Genomic DNA, 12,501 nt, shown 5'->3' on the forward strand with positions numbered 1-12,501 from the left:
ATTTCAGTTTTCACTAAGAAGGTTGGTGGTGATTGGACATCTAACATAGTGAATACCAGTGAAAATGAGGTAGGATCAGAGGCTAAAATAGGGAAAGAACAAGTTAAAAATTACTTAGACAAGTTAGATATCTTCAAGTCACCAGGGCCTAATAAAATGCATCCTAGAATACTCGAAGTGCTGACTGAGGAGATATCTGAGCCATTAGTGATTATCTTTGAAAAATCGTGGAAGACAGGAGAGACTCCAGAAGACTGGAAAAGGGCAAATATAGTGCCAATCTATAAAAAGGGAAATAAGGACAACCCGGGGAATTACAGACCAGTCATCTTAACTTCTGTACTCAAAGATAATGGAGCAAATAATTAAGCAATCAATTTGCGAACATCTAGAAGTTAATAAAGTGATAAGTAACAGTCAGCATGGATTTGTCAAGAACAAATCGTGTCAAACCAACCTGATAGCTTTCTTTGACAAGGTAACAAGCCTTGTGGATAGGGCGGATGCGGTAGAATCATAGAATATCAGGGTTGGCAGGGACCTCAGGAGGTCATATAGTCCAACCCCCTGCTTAAAGCAGGACCAATCCCCAATTTTGCCCCAGATCCCTAAATGGACCCCTTAAGGATTGAACTCACAGCCCTGGGTTTAGCAGGCCAATGCTCAAACCACTGAGCTATCTTTTTGAACATCTTGTCAACCTCCTCCAGTGGGAACTGAGCTGTGTGTATATTGGGAATGTGGACTGATATTGAGAAAACAATAGCTGAGATAATTCAGGGAGACAATAACTTACTGGTAGAAATGAGCCTCTTTGGCTAAGGAGCCTCTTTTAAGGCTTCCCCTGGCCTGGAAGACTGCAGCTGGAACAACATGAGCCTTTTTGTCTAGGGTGCCTCTATTTTCTGCACATTTAATAGTACTCAATTTGCAAGCACACATTTCTGACTCAAAAAAGTGGGAGCTTCTGTGATACTTAAAAAGATTTGTCATAAAACAGTGCTCAGTCCATTGAAAGTCTTCTGTTAATTTCTGTGGATTTTAGAGAAATCATCATTATTATTAATATTGCTATGGTATATTTGCAAAATGTAACTTTTAGTAGGATAATAGTTCACATGTATTTAATAGAATTGTTTGCTTTGAATAAGACTTGCTTGCTGTCTTCAAACAAAATATATTTTTTCTTTTTAACTAGTATATGTTTTTATATACTTTATATAGGCTTCAAGAAGAGCTAACAACACTGAAAAGAAGCTGGGATTCTCATCTAGCTCAGATCTCCAAAGAGACTGTTTCTAAAGACCTTCAAATTCAGTCATTGCATGAGGAGGAGGTGAAACTGAGGGCAGAATTGGCCAGATTCCAGCAGGATATAGAAAGGTAAAGGATTCTAAGAGATTGCTAAACCTTTGACCCCTTAATGATTTTGTTTAGGGATAAATATTTAGAGTGGGTTTTTTAAAAGCTCTTAGGATATGTCTACACTTTAGCTGGGAGCGAGCCTTCCAGCACAGGTGGACTGACTTGCACTGGGGAGCTCAAGCCAGCACCCTAAAAATAGCACTGTGGATGTTGTAGCTTCAGCAAAGACATGAGCTGGCCACCCCAGCTCAGACCCAGGGGGTCAGATGGGCTTGAGACCCTGAGCTGCAGCCCAAGATGCAGCATCCACACTGCTATTTTTAGCACGCTAGCTCAAGCCCCCACTAGTGCAATTCTGTATATCTGGACTGGGAGGCTTGCTCCCACTTGCAGTGTAGACATACCTCAAGTGATTGGACCTACCCTTGGTGACATTTAAATCAATGGGAGTTTTGATATTGATTTCAGTGGGAGCAGCATTTAGTCAATTCTGAGTGCTCTGGAAAATCCCACCCTTAAGTCTGATTCTTTTACTTTCCCCTATCAACCATGTGTCCTGGTTCACCCGAGCGTCAGTTATATTCCATTCTCAATGTGTCTCATTCTCCTTTTCTGTTATATTACAAATGGAGGAAAAATCACAGTTGATTAGCACTTCAATCATCCTGAAATTTCTCTAGGTTGTTATCTCTATCTTTGTTTAACCAGAGTCCTATTCTGTTTCCCACAACCTAGTTTGTTTCCATGGTTGTAATTTTTTCTCATTTTATTTACCCATTCAGCTAACAAATTTTTGCCATTTTTAATTCATTTCTACAAGTTGATTTACTATCCATGAATACTATATTCCTATTTTGTTATCTACACTCCCTTTTTCCATTTCTTGTATAATCCCAGTATTCATTTCAGCTGTATACATAACTATCTTCTTTCATGACACATTAGCCTTTCCCCTGTGCTTCCTTTGTGATACAATATCCTTTAGGATCTTCCATCCTTCATTTACTTCCTTCCCCATTAATACTTCTGTTCATGGGACCTTGTCCAATAGTTCTTTTCATTTCTCCAGTTGTTCTTTATGGAATTGGTATAACTTTGTCTAACTACTTTGTAATTTTCTTTCTCAGATTTGTAAATTTACCAAATTGATTGGTATGTACTCCAAGAGTTCTCCTTCACTATCAATACCTTAATTAGCTCCCCTCCAAATCCATATGTAATCCAAAATTGCCTCTCCTCAGATTGTCTTCCACACTCTTTGAAACAAGAAGTTGCCCTCTACAGAGTTCAAAATGTTACTTAATTACCCATTGTATGTTTCAGTAATTAAAATCTCCCTTCAGCACCAGAGCTTGAGACATTGGACATACTATATTGTTTCCCCAGTTTGATGGTCTCTTAGTAATCGAACTAGAAATTCAGGGAACAGGAAAAAAACATTCACGTTGGTCCTCTGTGTCATAGGTATAAGCAACAACTGTCTCTGGCAGCAGAACGAGAGCAGATTCTGGAACGGGCTAAAGTGGAAGCAGAATTGGACTGGCAGCAGCGCTGTGAAAATGCTGAAAGAAATCAATATCAGAAATCAGAGGATCTAATACAGAGCCTGTCAACAGCAAGGGACCAGGTCATTATTAGATCACATTGACTTTGGTCTGCACTGAGTGGTTTCATCAGCACAGGGAGCTGGACTTAATGACTCTCCAAGTCCCTTCCAGCCTTACATTTCTGTGATTCTAGAGACTACTCAGTTGGATTTAAAATAATTAAAAAGATACCCTGTCCAAGACTGTAGGCACCTTAACATCATTAATAAAACAATAAATAAAATCCCAGCAGCATTAAAGTAATCATTTCAACAGTAATTCAGACAGCCAGACACCTACAAATACTCTTTTCTACTCCTTCATCATTATGGGAAGCTTACCTTCAGAACTCTCCCCAGATCCTATCGAACAGATTTATTTTGCAATGTTTCCAGGAAGTCACCCAAATTCGGGATATTTTGGATCAGTTGGGGGAGCAAGTGCTAGGTCTCAGATCCCTCATGGAGAACACTCTGCCAGCCACCCTTTTCTCTTTTCTAATGAAAGGTTCAGGTTGAACACCCCAGCTGTGTAAGTATGACACGGAAAGAGAGGCGATTCCTCATGAACATAAACTCCACCTGGAAACCAATGGGGAGCCAGTGTAGATCCCAGAGCACTGCTGTCACATACTTCCAGCAATATGCCCTGCTCATAAATCAAGCCATTGGATTTTGCACCAGCTTCAGTCTCTGAATGGTTTTAAAAGTGCAGTCCCGTGTAGAGTGGACTACATTGCAGACTCCCTTCTTGTTGAGAGATTTTACAGAATGTACTGGTGATGGTTATCAATGGCCAGTTGCCAAGTAACCGCATGAGTAATGAAATGACCTGTTTACTATTTTAAAAAGTAAACAGTAATCCTGGTGTTTTATAACACCATTCTGTATCCCAAGTGTTTTATAGACATTAATGAATGTCTGTGAGGCAAATTATTATTATTGTCACTATTTCACAGGTTAGGAAGTTGAGGCACCGGGAAGTTAAGTGACTTTTTCAGGGTCACACAGGAGGTCTGTGGCAGACCCAGAAATAGAACATACATTTCTTGATTTCCTGTCATGTGATTGAACCAGAAGACCATTGTTCGTCCCTTCTAATAGCTGTGTACTGTCTGCACTTAAGACACAGTAATTTTGTGTTTTGTAGGTTATAGCTCAGCTACAAGAGAAGGAACAGAAGCTGTGTGAAATGGAAACAGTCCTGTCTGCTTTGACCTTTGAAAGAGACCAAGCAGTGCAGGCACTTCAGAAACATGGTATTTTGCCTGAAGGAGAGAAACAGGTTAGATAACACTTACTGCCTTGTCTTGGGTTGAATTCATTCTGATACAACCAGCTATGTGGGGCTTGTCTTCACTAAATTTTTATACCTCAAGTTAATTGATTACATGTTAATTTGAGGTACAAACATTTGTAGCCTGGAACAAATGTATAGGGGGTGTCTACACTAGCCTTTACAAATGTGTTAAGTATGTGTACCCATGGTCAAAACAATGTATACCATAGAAGATATTCCATTTAACAGATGTAATGTGTGCACTGGAAAGGACTGTTACAGACCCCAAACATTCTATTTGGGGTATTATCCTTTAAAGGAAAATGCAGTGATTAATGCTAACAGCTTAGGTAACTAAGGACTAGATTATCATTGGCCTTATTCAGTCATGGAATGGACCCTCTCTTACTCTCCTGTTTGATCCTGCTCAGATTGTGATTCTGGCCATAGGAAGGACAGAAGAGGCTACTCTTCCACTACTTTGAACAAGTGGACAGGGATGCGGAGGAGCCCTGACTGCCCCAACCACTCACTGGCCAAAGTATTATGCAAGGGTACAGGGGAGGTAAACTGCTCCAAGAAAAGGGGCGAAGTAACTTTCTTCTTTCTCAGAGCAAAGGAGGAGCAGAGAACGAATTGTGATTCTCTGTTCTGCTCCAGGGTGGCACAGTGCGGATTTTAAGTTTGTTAGTCTTAAATGAATATTTTAAAAATATATGAAATTGCAAAATCTTTTTAGAATGCCTGTGCTGTTTTAATATCTCAGGGTATGTCTTCACTATCTGCTGGATCAGTGGGCAGCAATCAATCCCGCAGGGATTGATTTATCGCATTTAGTCTAGATGCGATAAATTGATCCTCGTGCGCTCTCCCGTCGACTCTTGTACTCCAGCGCCGTGAGAGGCGCAAGTCGACTCACCGCGGTGGAGACACCACGGTAAGTCGATCTAAGTACATCAACTTCAGCTACGTTATTCATGTAGCTGAAGTTGCGTAACTTAGATCGATCCTCCCCCTCAGTGTAGACCAGGGCTAAATTACTGTCTTCCATTAAGAGTTGCCATTTTACTAATTCGTCTCAGCAGGAAGTCCAGTTTGCAAACATAGGATTCAGTTGCAAATGTACGTAAGCACAATGGGACTTGGGGCAATTGTCATCATCCCATCACATAAAAGCATAAATGCTGTGTTTGTAAAATTTTTAGTGCGGCCCAGAGGTCAGGGGGTACAAGGGACAGAGCCCCTTATACTTGGAGTCTGGGGGGTGAAGCCGCCCAAAGGGGAGAAAAATACCTGCCATTCCTCCAGCATACTTGGTGCATGGGGTTGCAGTGCCACTCAAATTTAGCCCAGATGCCCCCAATGCCACTCAAATTTGGGGTGTCCCAGTAAGTAATCTGGATCCCCTTTTCTGGTTGCACTCATGGCTTAAACATTGGTAGGGCTGAGCCTGCTTTCCAGTATATTGGTGTGTCCTGGTCCCCCATGAGCCAATATAGCCCAGCGCCTATGCATGGAAAAATGATTCTCTGCTGAGTTTTCTCTGAATCATAGAAGTATTGGACTAGAGGGGACCTCAAAATGTCATAGTCCCATGCAGTCAAGGTAGGACTATGTAATAACTAGATCATTCCTGACAGGTGTTTGTCTAACTTGTTTTTAGATTCCACAGCCTCCCTAGGCAATTTGTTCCTGTACTTAACTACCCTTACAGGAAGCCTTTCCTAATGTCCAGCCTACACCTCCCTTGCTGCAATTTAAGCCTATTGCTTCTTGTCCTATCCTCAGAGGCTAAGGAGAACAATTTTTCACCCTCTTCCTTCTAAGAACCTTTTATGTACTTCATGTCCCCCCTCAGTCTTCTCTTCTCCAGACTAAACAACCCTTTTTTTTCAATATTTCCCCATAGGTCCTGTTTTCTAGACATTTAATCATTTTTGTTGCTCTCCTCTAGACTTTCTCCAATTTGTCCAGACCTTTCGTGATAGGGGGCACTCAGAACTGAACATAATACTCCAGTTGAGGCCTAATCAGCACAGAGTAGAATGGAAGAATTACTTCTTGTGTCTTGCGTACAACACTCCTGGGAATGTTTGCTTTTTTTTTGCAACAGTGTGCTCCACTATGACCCCCAGATCTGTAGTACTCCTTCCTAGGTAGTCATTTCCCATTTTGTATGTGTGCAACTGATTGTTCCTTCCTAGGTGGAAATTTGCATTTATCCTTGTTGAATTTCGTCCTATTTATATCAGATCATTTCTCCAGTTTGTCCACATTATTTTGAATTTTAATCCTATCCTCCAAAGCACTTGCAACCCCACCCAGCGTGGTATCATCTGCAAACTTCGTAAGTATACTGGCAAGGTCTATCCTTGAGTGGCACTGCGACCCCATGCACCAGGTATGATGGAGGTATGGCAGGTATTTTCTCCTACTAGGGTGCTTTGCCCCCAGACTCCCATTATAGAGGGCTCTGCCGCTTGTACCCCTGATCTCTGGGCCACACCAAAAATTTTACAAGGAATCATTTCTTTTGAGGATCTTAGGACAAATGTACTATATTTTCCTCAATTTATTTCTGCAGTTAGTTAGAAAAACAGATTATAAGTGAAAGTTAGTTTGTGTTTTCATTAGGTAATAATATGGTTTTAAAATTTGTTGTGAATATGGCTTAAGTGGTTGGCTCCTCCCCAGCCCCTTTCTCATATCCTGTACTTTTAATCTTATATTAATATGGCATTGTGGCTGTCCTTGAATGACTGTATATTTCCTGTCCCTTGCTGAAGTAAAGTGGCCTTTTAGTATTTGCAAAATCATTCTTGCTGCCTTCTGTCCTTGAAGATTGTAGTCCACAGATACTTGGCTCTGGCCCAGCTCATATATGACCAGAAATAGAAAGCAGGCACATAAATTGTATTTGGACAGAGATTTGGCTTCTTGTTTGAATATTACAGTGGAAGGAATTATAATGTTCAGGGAATAATTTTTGCCTTTGAATGGCATGTGCTAAAGACCCGAAAGAAATTAAATTATGTTGGAAATATTAAAAAATTACTATTTTATAAGTTTCATTGTGATGAGGTAGACAGAAAGATCATCCCACTGCTGCAGGTAACAGTCAAGGGACAGGCTTGTTATGTGTATTTACATAATTATGCCACCTATGACTGAATAAAAATTTGGAAGACTGTCGAGAATCCCAGATTGAGAGAACAGAAGGAAAATTTGAAAATCTGAAAATATTCCAGAGGAAAACATTTTTGTGGTTGCTGTACTCTAAATGGGGAAGCAGGCAATAGGGAGTCTTTCAGCAGTGCTTAATTATGCTGTAAATATTAAAATGGAATAAATTGGACACGAAAAACCATCATGTGGTGAAGAAACCTGCAGGTAGGATTTAGAACATTGGGAAGAGACTTGTCTGTTATAATATTGAAGAAAGATGGAGAACCATATCCCCAGCATATTTTTTTCATAATGTAGCCGTACATCTAATATGAATCAGCCAAATAATACATATTTCCAAGATACATTCAGTTTGTGCATTAATTTTGGACTTTCATTTTTTTTCCTACTTTCACATTTTATATTGTGTTAAGGACTGCAGTGCAGTAGGACAGGAAAGTATATCCCAAGCATAGTTGAATTCCTAAACACTTCTTTCTGGCTATATGTGTAACTTTTAACACCTCTGCCATCTGTAATACTGATCCCTGCTTTAGGTTTAAATCCTTCTAATCAACTTGCAAATCACTGAGAAATGTGAAAACTTCCTTGGAACTGGACAGGAGATTTCTGATTTTGCTAATATCTGTTGCTTCATACCATTGAGATTTTGGCAGAACTGTATTCATAATAGGCCTTTCTGAAGGATGAAAGTGAGGAATGTATTGTGGTACACCCTAGTGCCCAATCACTACTTGTTAACCAGGAAAATGGGGTCTTCCCTGAATAGAACATGAAGAACTGTGTACATATTAAAAAGAAGTATTAATCAGGTCTACTGTTTTCTGGAGTTAGGATACAGAATTTTTAGATCAAAAAAAATACTATAATATAGTTTTTATATATTCCCAAGCACAAAGTACATGAAAATAGAGGTAAGGTTGCAAATACATATCAATTAAGAAAAAAAATATTACAGTATTTCTACTATTTTAAAACAACAACAAGCACATATTTGAAACCCTGGAAATCTAAATTAAGAATAAAGTTCTAGGGGTAGATCCTCAGCTGGTGTAAATTGTCATAGCTCCATGGAAGTCAATAAATCTATGGCAGTTTTCAGCTGCTGAGAATCTATCCCTTTAGGTTACACAAACAACCTTAACTCTGGCCCGACATCAATACTCATCTTTGCCTGTCCAACAACAACTTGTTTACACCCAACATATCACAGTGTCATAACATTTCTAATATGGACCACAAACCTTCTGCTGCAGACCACCTCCCATTCATCACAATTCATCCCTTCAGCCACAAACCCAGATGCAAGCACTCCCCAATTTCAATACTTAAATTTTACATTCTCATAACATTTCATATAAATATCATATAATAGCATAATTAAACCAAGCATTTTGTTACATTTATTAATCTTATGCTTTCTCAAAAATTCTCCTCTGGCAGAAATTTCTCCACACAAGAAATTTCAGGTGGAAAGAATTTGTTTTGAGGAAGTAGTAAGGTGAGGGGACAAAACTGGACTGACTATGGAAAGCTAGTTACCGTGTAACCTTTCTTATAGAGTCACTTCAGCAACTTTATAAGAAAGTGCAGACTGCATAGCCATATATATCTGAAACTCACCTGACTCTCTATTCATACTGGCTGCTTTTATTTTTCCCTCATTGTAAGTTGACTGCAATAATTATTACTGAGCTATTTTCAATGTTACATTTCTGTTTACATTTGTAATTTTTCCCTTTCTGCCTCTGAGAGACACTATACCCATCTGTGTGAAACGTTCTCTCTTGTCTCTGCTTTTGATGAAGGCCCCTATTTAAATAGAAACTCCATTGAATAGAGAGGGGAAGAGGGTATTCTTGTCAGTTAAAATGATCTACTTTTTCTTTCAGTCATTTTAATAAATCTGACCACAGTTCTAACTGTTGTACTTTTCTCTCAGGTAACTCCCAGAGTTACCTGATTATTTTCCTCTTTCAGCTGTTCTCTTCCCATATGATCTTAATACTGTACTTTTTAACCTTGAGCAGATTATTATTTGTTGTGTTTGGAAGACACAAGACCTTGGTTTGTCTCCATCATTGATAACAACATGATGTCACTGTTTTATTTTTCAGATGTTTCTAGGTGATAATAAAGGAGTTCTTGGAAAAGATTTTCCAGCCAGAGAGATCCAAAGGTTAAAGGAACAGAACACCAGCCTGCGGGCTGCTATTGCAGAAATGAGGAAAGAAATGGAGACTCTCAGTGATCAGACACCATCCTCGTTCCCCAGCAAAGAAAAGATACAATACACACAGCAAACTGCCACTGATGCTAAGGCTTCTACAGTTATGTTTACTCCTGGTAATATAGAGAATTGGGTTGAAAGTGCTACTGTGTAGCAGTTGTGTATGGCATTTCACACTTTCCTCTTAAGTCACAGCTCTTGCCTTAGAATACCATTTTCATCTTATTTAACAGAAATAATAGTTATAAACAAGAAAAAATATTTTAAAATGTATCCCTTTAATTAATATTATCTGTCTATATTTTGAAACATTTAAGTATCACAGTTTACATTGTTCTTTTCCTTTTCACCTTACCTGTGAGAGCTGTATTTTAAATACTCATCACTCAGCAGGAAACCCAGAGAAGAATACATGGGTTATGAATGAACCAATCATTAAAGGGGGAACTGGTAGCAACCATTATAGTTAAGATTTGCCAGTTATTTCTGTTCGCAACCCCCAGCTCATTACTTGCTGAAAATTTAACCATTTGAGATACAGTTTTGCAGGCATAGTCCCTACAAAAATTTTCTAAAATAAAGTTGGGCCAAAATTGTTCACTTTTTTGAGTATAAGGAGAATGAAAACTACAATTTCCCCTTCATAAAGAAATTCTTTTGACCTTTTTTGAACTTTGGGAAGGAAAGATAACTGTAATTTGATAAGGAAATAACCATCCCAAAAGAGAAGCATTTGAATGTTTTGGTGAAAATTTGACCATTTTTGAGCCTTTTAATGGCCCTTTTGCACATGCATGGTACAATTGGTATGGATTTTTTAAACACTTTTTTTTGCCAATAATCTAAACATGTGCAGCTGAACTGCATATTTGCTCACTGCACATGCCTCACTTAGCTAAACATTCAACTTCTGAGTCCTCTGAATTACTCCAAAGCCAGCCTAGACCATTTTCTGGATCTAAGAAAACCAGACAGACCCAGCAAAGTAGATCCTCCTGCACCTGCTGCATTCCCCTCCAAAACGGCTGTTTATTCTGTCCTAACTTTGAGGTTTCATTGGGAATAGTTAAGAATAGTTAACACAGTTATTCTAAATCTTGCAGTTTCCAAGCAAACATGAATTGATGGGCTAATTATTATGTGCAGAGGTTTTCATTAGACGTAAACTCTTACTTTACCTATTAATTTATACTCTGTTAGTGAAACAATTTGATTAATCAGTTCAATCAAAGATTTCTATCCATTAATTCTAAAGGACATTTCTCTCTTCAATCTTCTATGCTAGTTCTGATATGTGCATATAATTCTTGCCTGCTAATAGCTGAAGACAATACCATTGGGCCTTTTTGTTGATGCCATCCTCCTATATATAAAAAGTTTGTAGCTGCTAGAGCTCAGTTGTTTCTGTTTCCAGCAGTTGGAGGATATGGTACTCTTGTCAGCTGATTCAAGGTGATACTGAAGGAATTAGCTGAAGAAATCTTGGTGCCACTGGCAATAATATTTATGAACTTATGGATGACAGAGAGGTCCCAGAAGACTGGAGAAGGGCTAACATGGTGCCCATTTATAAAAAGGGGGAAAAGGAGGAGCCAGGGAACTACAGACCAGTCATCCTGACTCTTGATACCTGGGAAGCTATTAGAGCAATGTATAAAACATTCAATTTGCGAATACCTGGAGGATGAAGGTGTGATCACTAGCAGCCAGAATGGATTTATCAAGAACAAATCATACCAAACCAGCTTGATTTCCTTCTTTGACAGGGCAATTGATTTGGTGGATGGGGGAACATAGTGGACATAATATACCTGGACTTCAGCTAGGCTTTTGACACAGTTCCATGGGCCATTCTGATAAGTAAGCTGAAGAAATGCAGGTTTGACAGAACTACCACTAAGTGGATACATACTTGGTTAAACAACTGCAAACAAAGAGTAACTATTAATGAAATGATGTTGGATTGGAAGGATATCTCAAGTAGGATTCCACAGGGATCTGTTCTGGGTCCAGTGTTGTTTAACATTTTTATTATTGAGCTGGATGTAGATATAGAGAGCACAGTGATCAAGTTTGCAGATGACACAAAGCTGTGGGGGCCACCAACACTTTGGAGGATAGAGATAAAATTTAGAGGAATCTTGATAAATTGGAGAACTGGTCTATGGACAACAAAGTGAAATTCAACAAAGACAAATGTAAGGTGCTACACCTAGGGAAGAAAAATCAAATGCACAAATAAAGAATGGGGGGAAACTGGCATGGCAACAGCACTGCTGAGAAGTATCTGGGAGCTGTCGTGGATCACCACCTCAACATGAGTCAGCAATGCAATGAAGTTGCAAAAAAGCAAATATAATTTTAGGTTGCATTAACAGAGGCATAGCATGAAAGTCATGGGAAGTGATAGTACTGCTCTACTTGGTGCTGGTTAGGCCTCAGCTGAAGTACTATGTCCAATTTTGGTCACCAGTGTATAGAAAGGATGTAGAGAAACTGGAAAGGATCCAGAGGCGAGCAACAAAGATGATCAAAGGGATGGAATGCAACCCATATGAGCAAAGTCTGAAGGAAATGGGTCTCTTTAGTTTGAAAAAAAGGAGCTTAAGGGGGATATGTTTGTGGTCTTCAAATACTTGAAAGGCTGCAATAAAAAAGATGGAGAAACATTCTCCTTTTTCCACAAAAGGCAATGGATTCAAACTACAGCATAGCAGATTTAGATTAAATCTCAGGAAAAATTTCCTAAGTGGTAAGAACAGTAGGACAATGGAACAGACTGCCTAGGGAGGCTATGGAAGCTCCTTCACTGGAAGTTTTCAAAAGGAGGCTGGATAGCCATCTGCCTTGGATGGT

At 39.2% G+C, this 12,501-nt stretch overlaps 1 protein-coding gene across 2 annotated transcripts in view; it reads left to right on the forward strand.

Annotated features, from left to right (window-relative positions):
• The window catches only part of CCDC57 (coiled-coil domain containing 57), a 147,189-nt gene that overhangs the window by 68,530 nt on the left and 66,158 nt on the right, over nucleotides 1-12,501 (forward strand). For both annotated transcript variants that reach the window (XM_038372374.2, XM_043497587.1), the window contains exons 8-11: nucleotides 1,225-1,383; nucleotides 2,830-2,992; nucleotides 4,101-4,235; nucleotides 9,533-9,761. In XM_038372374.2, coding sequence (XP_038228302.1) covers nucleotides 1,225-1,383; nucleotides 2,830-2,992; nucleotides 4,101-4,235; nucleotides 9,533-9,761 — 686 coding nt within the window. The remainder of the gene's footprint in view (nucleotides 1-1,224; nucleotides 1,384-2,829; nucleotides 2,993-4,100; nucleotides 4,236-9,532; nucleotides 9,762-12,501) is intronic.

This window comes from Dermochelys coriacea, chromosome 14 (assembly GCF_009764565.3).
Source record: "Dermochelys coriacea isolate rDerCor1 chromosome 14, rDerCor1.pri.v4, whole genome shotgun sequence".
Lineage (NCBI taxonomy): Eukaryota > Metazoa > Chordata > Testudines > Dermochelyidae > Dermochelys > Dermochelys coriacea.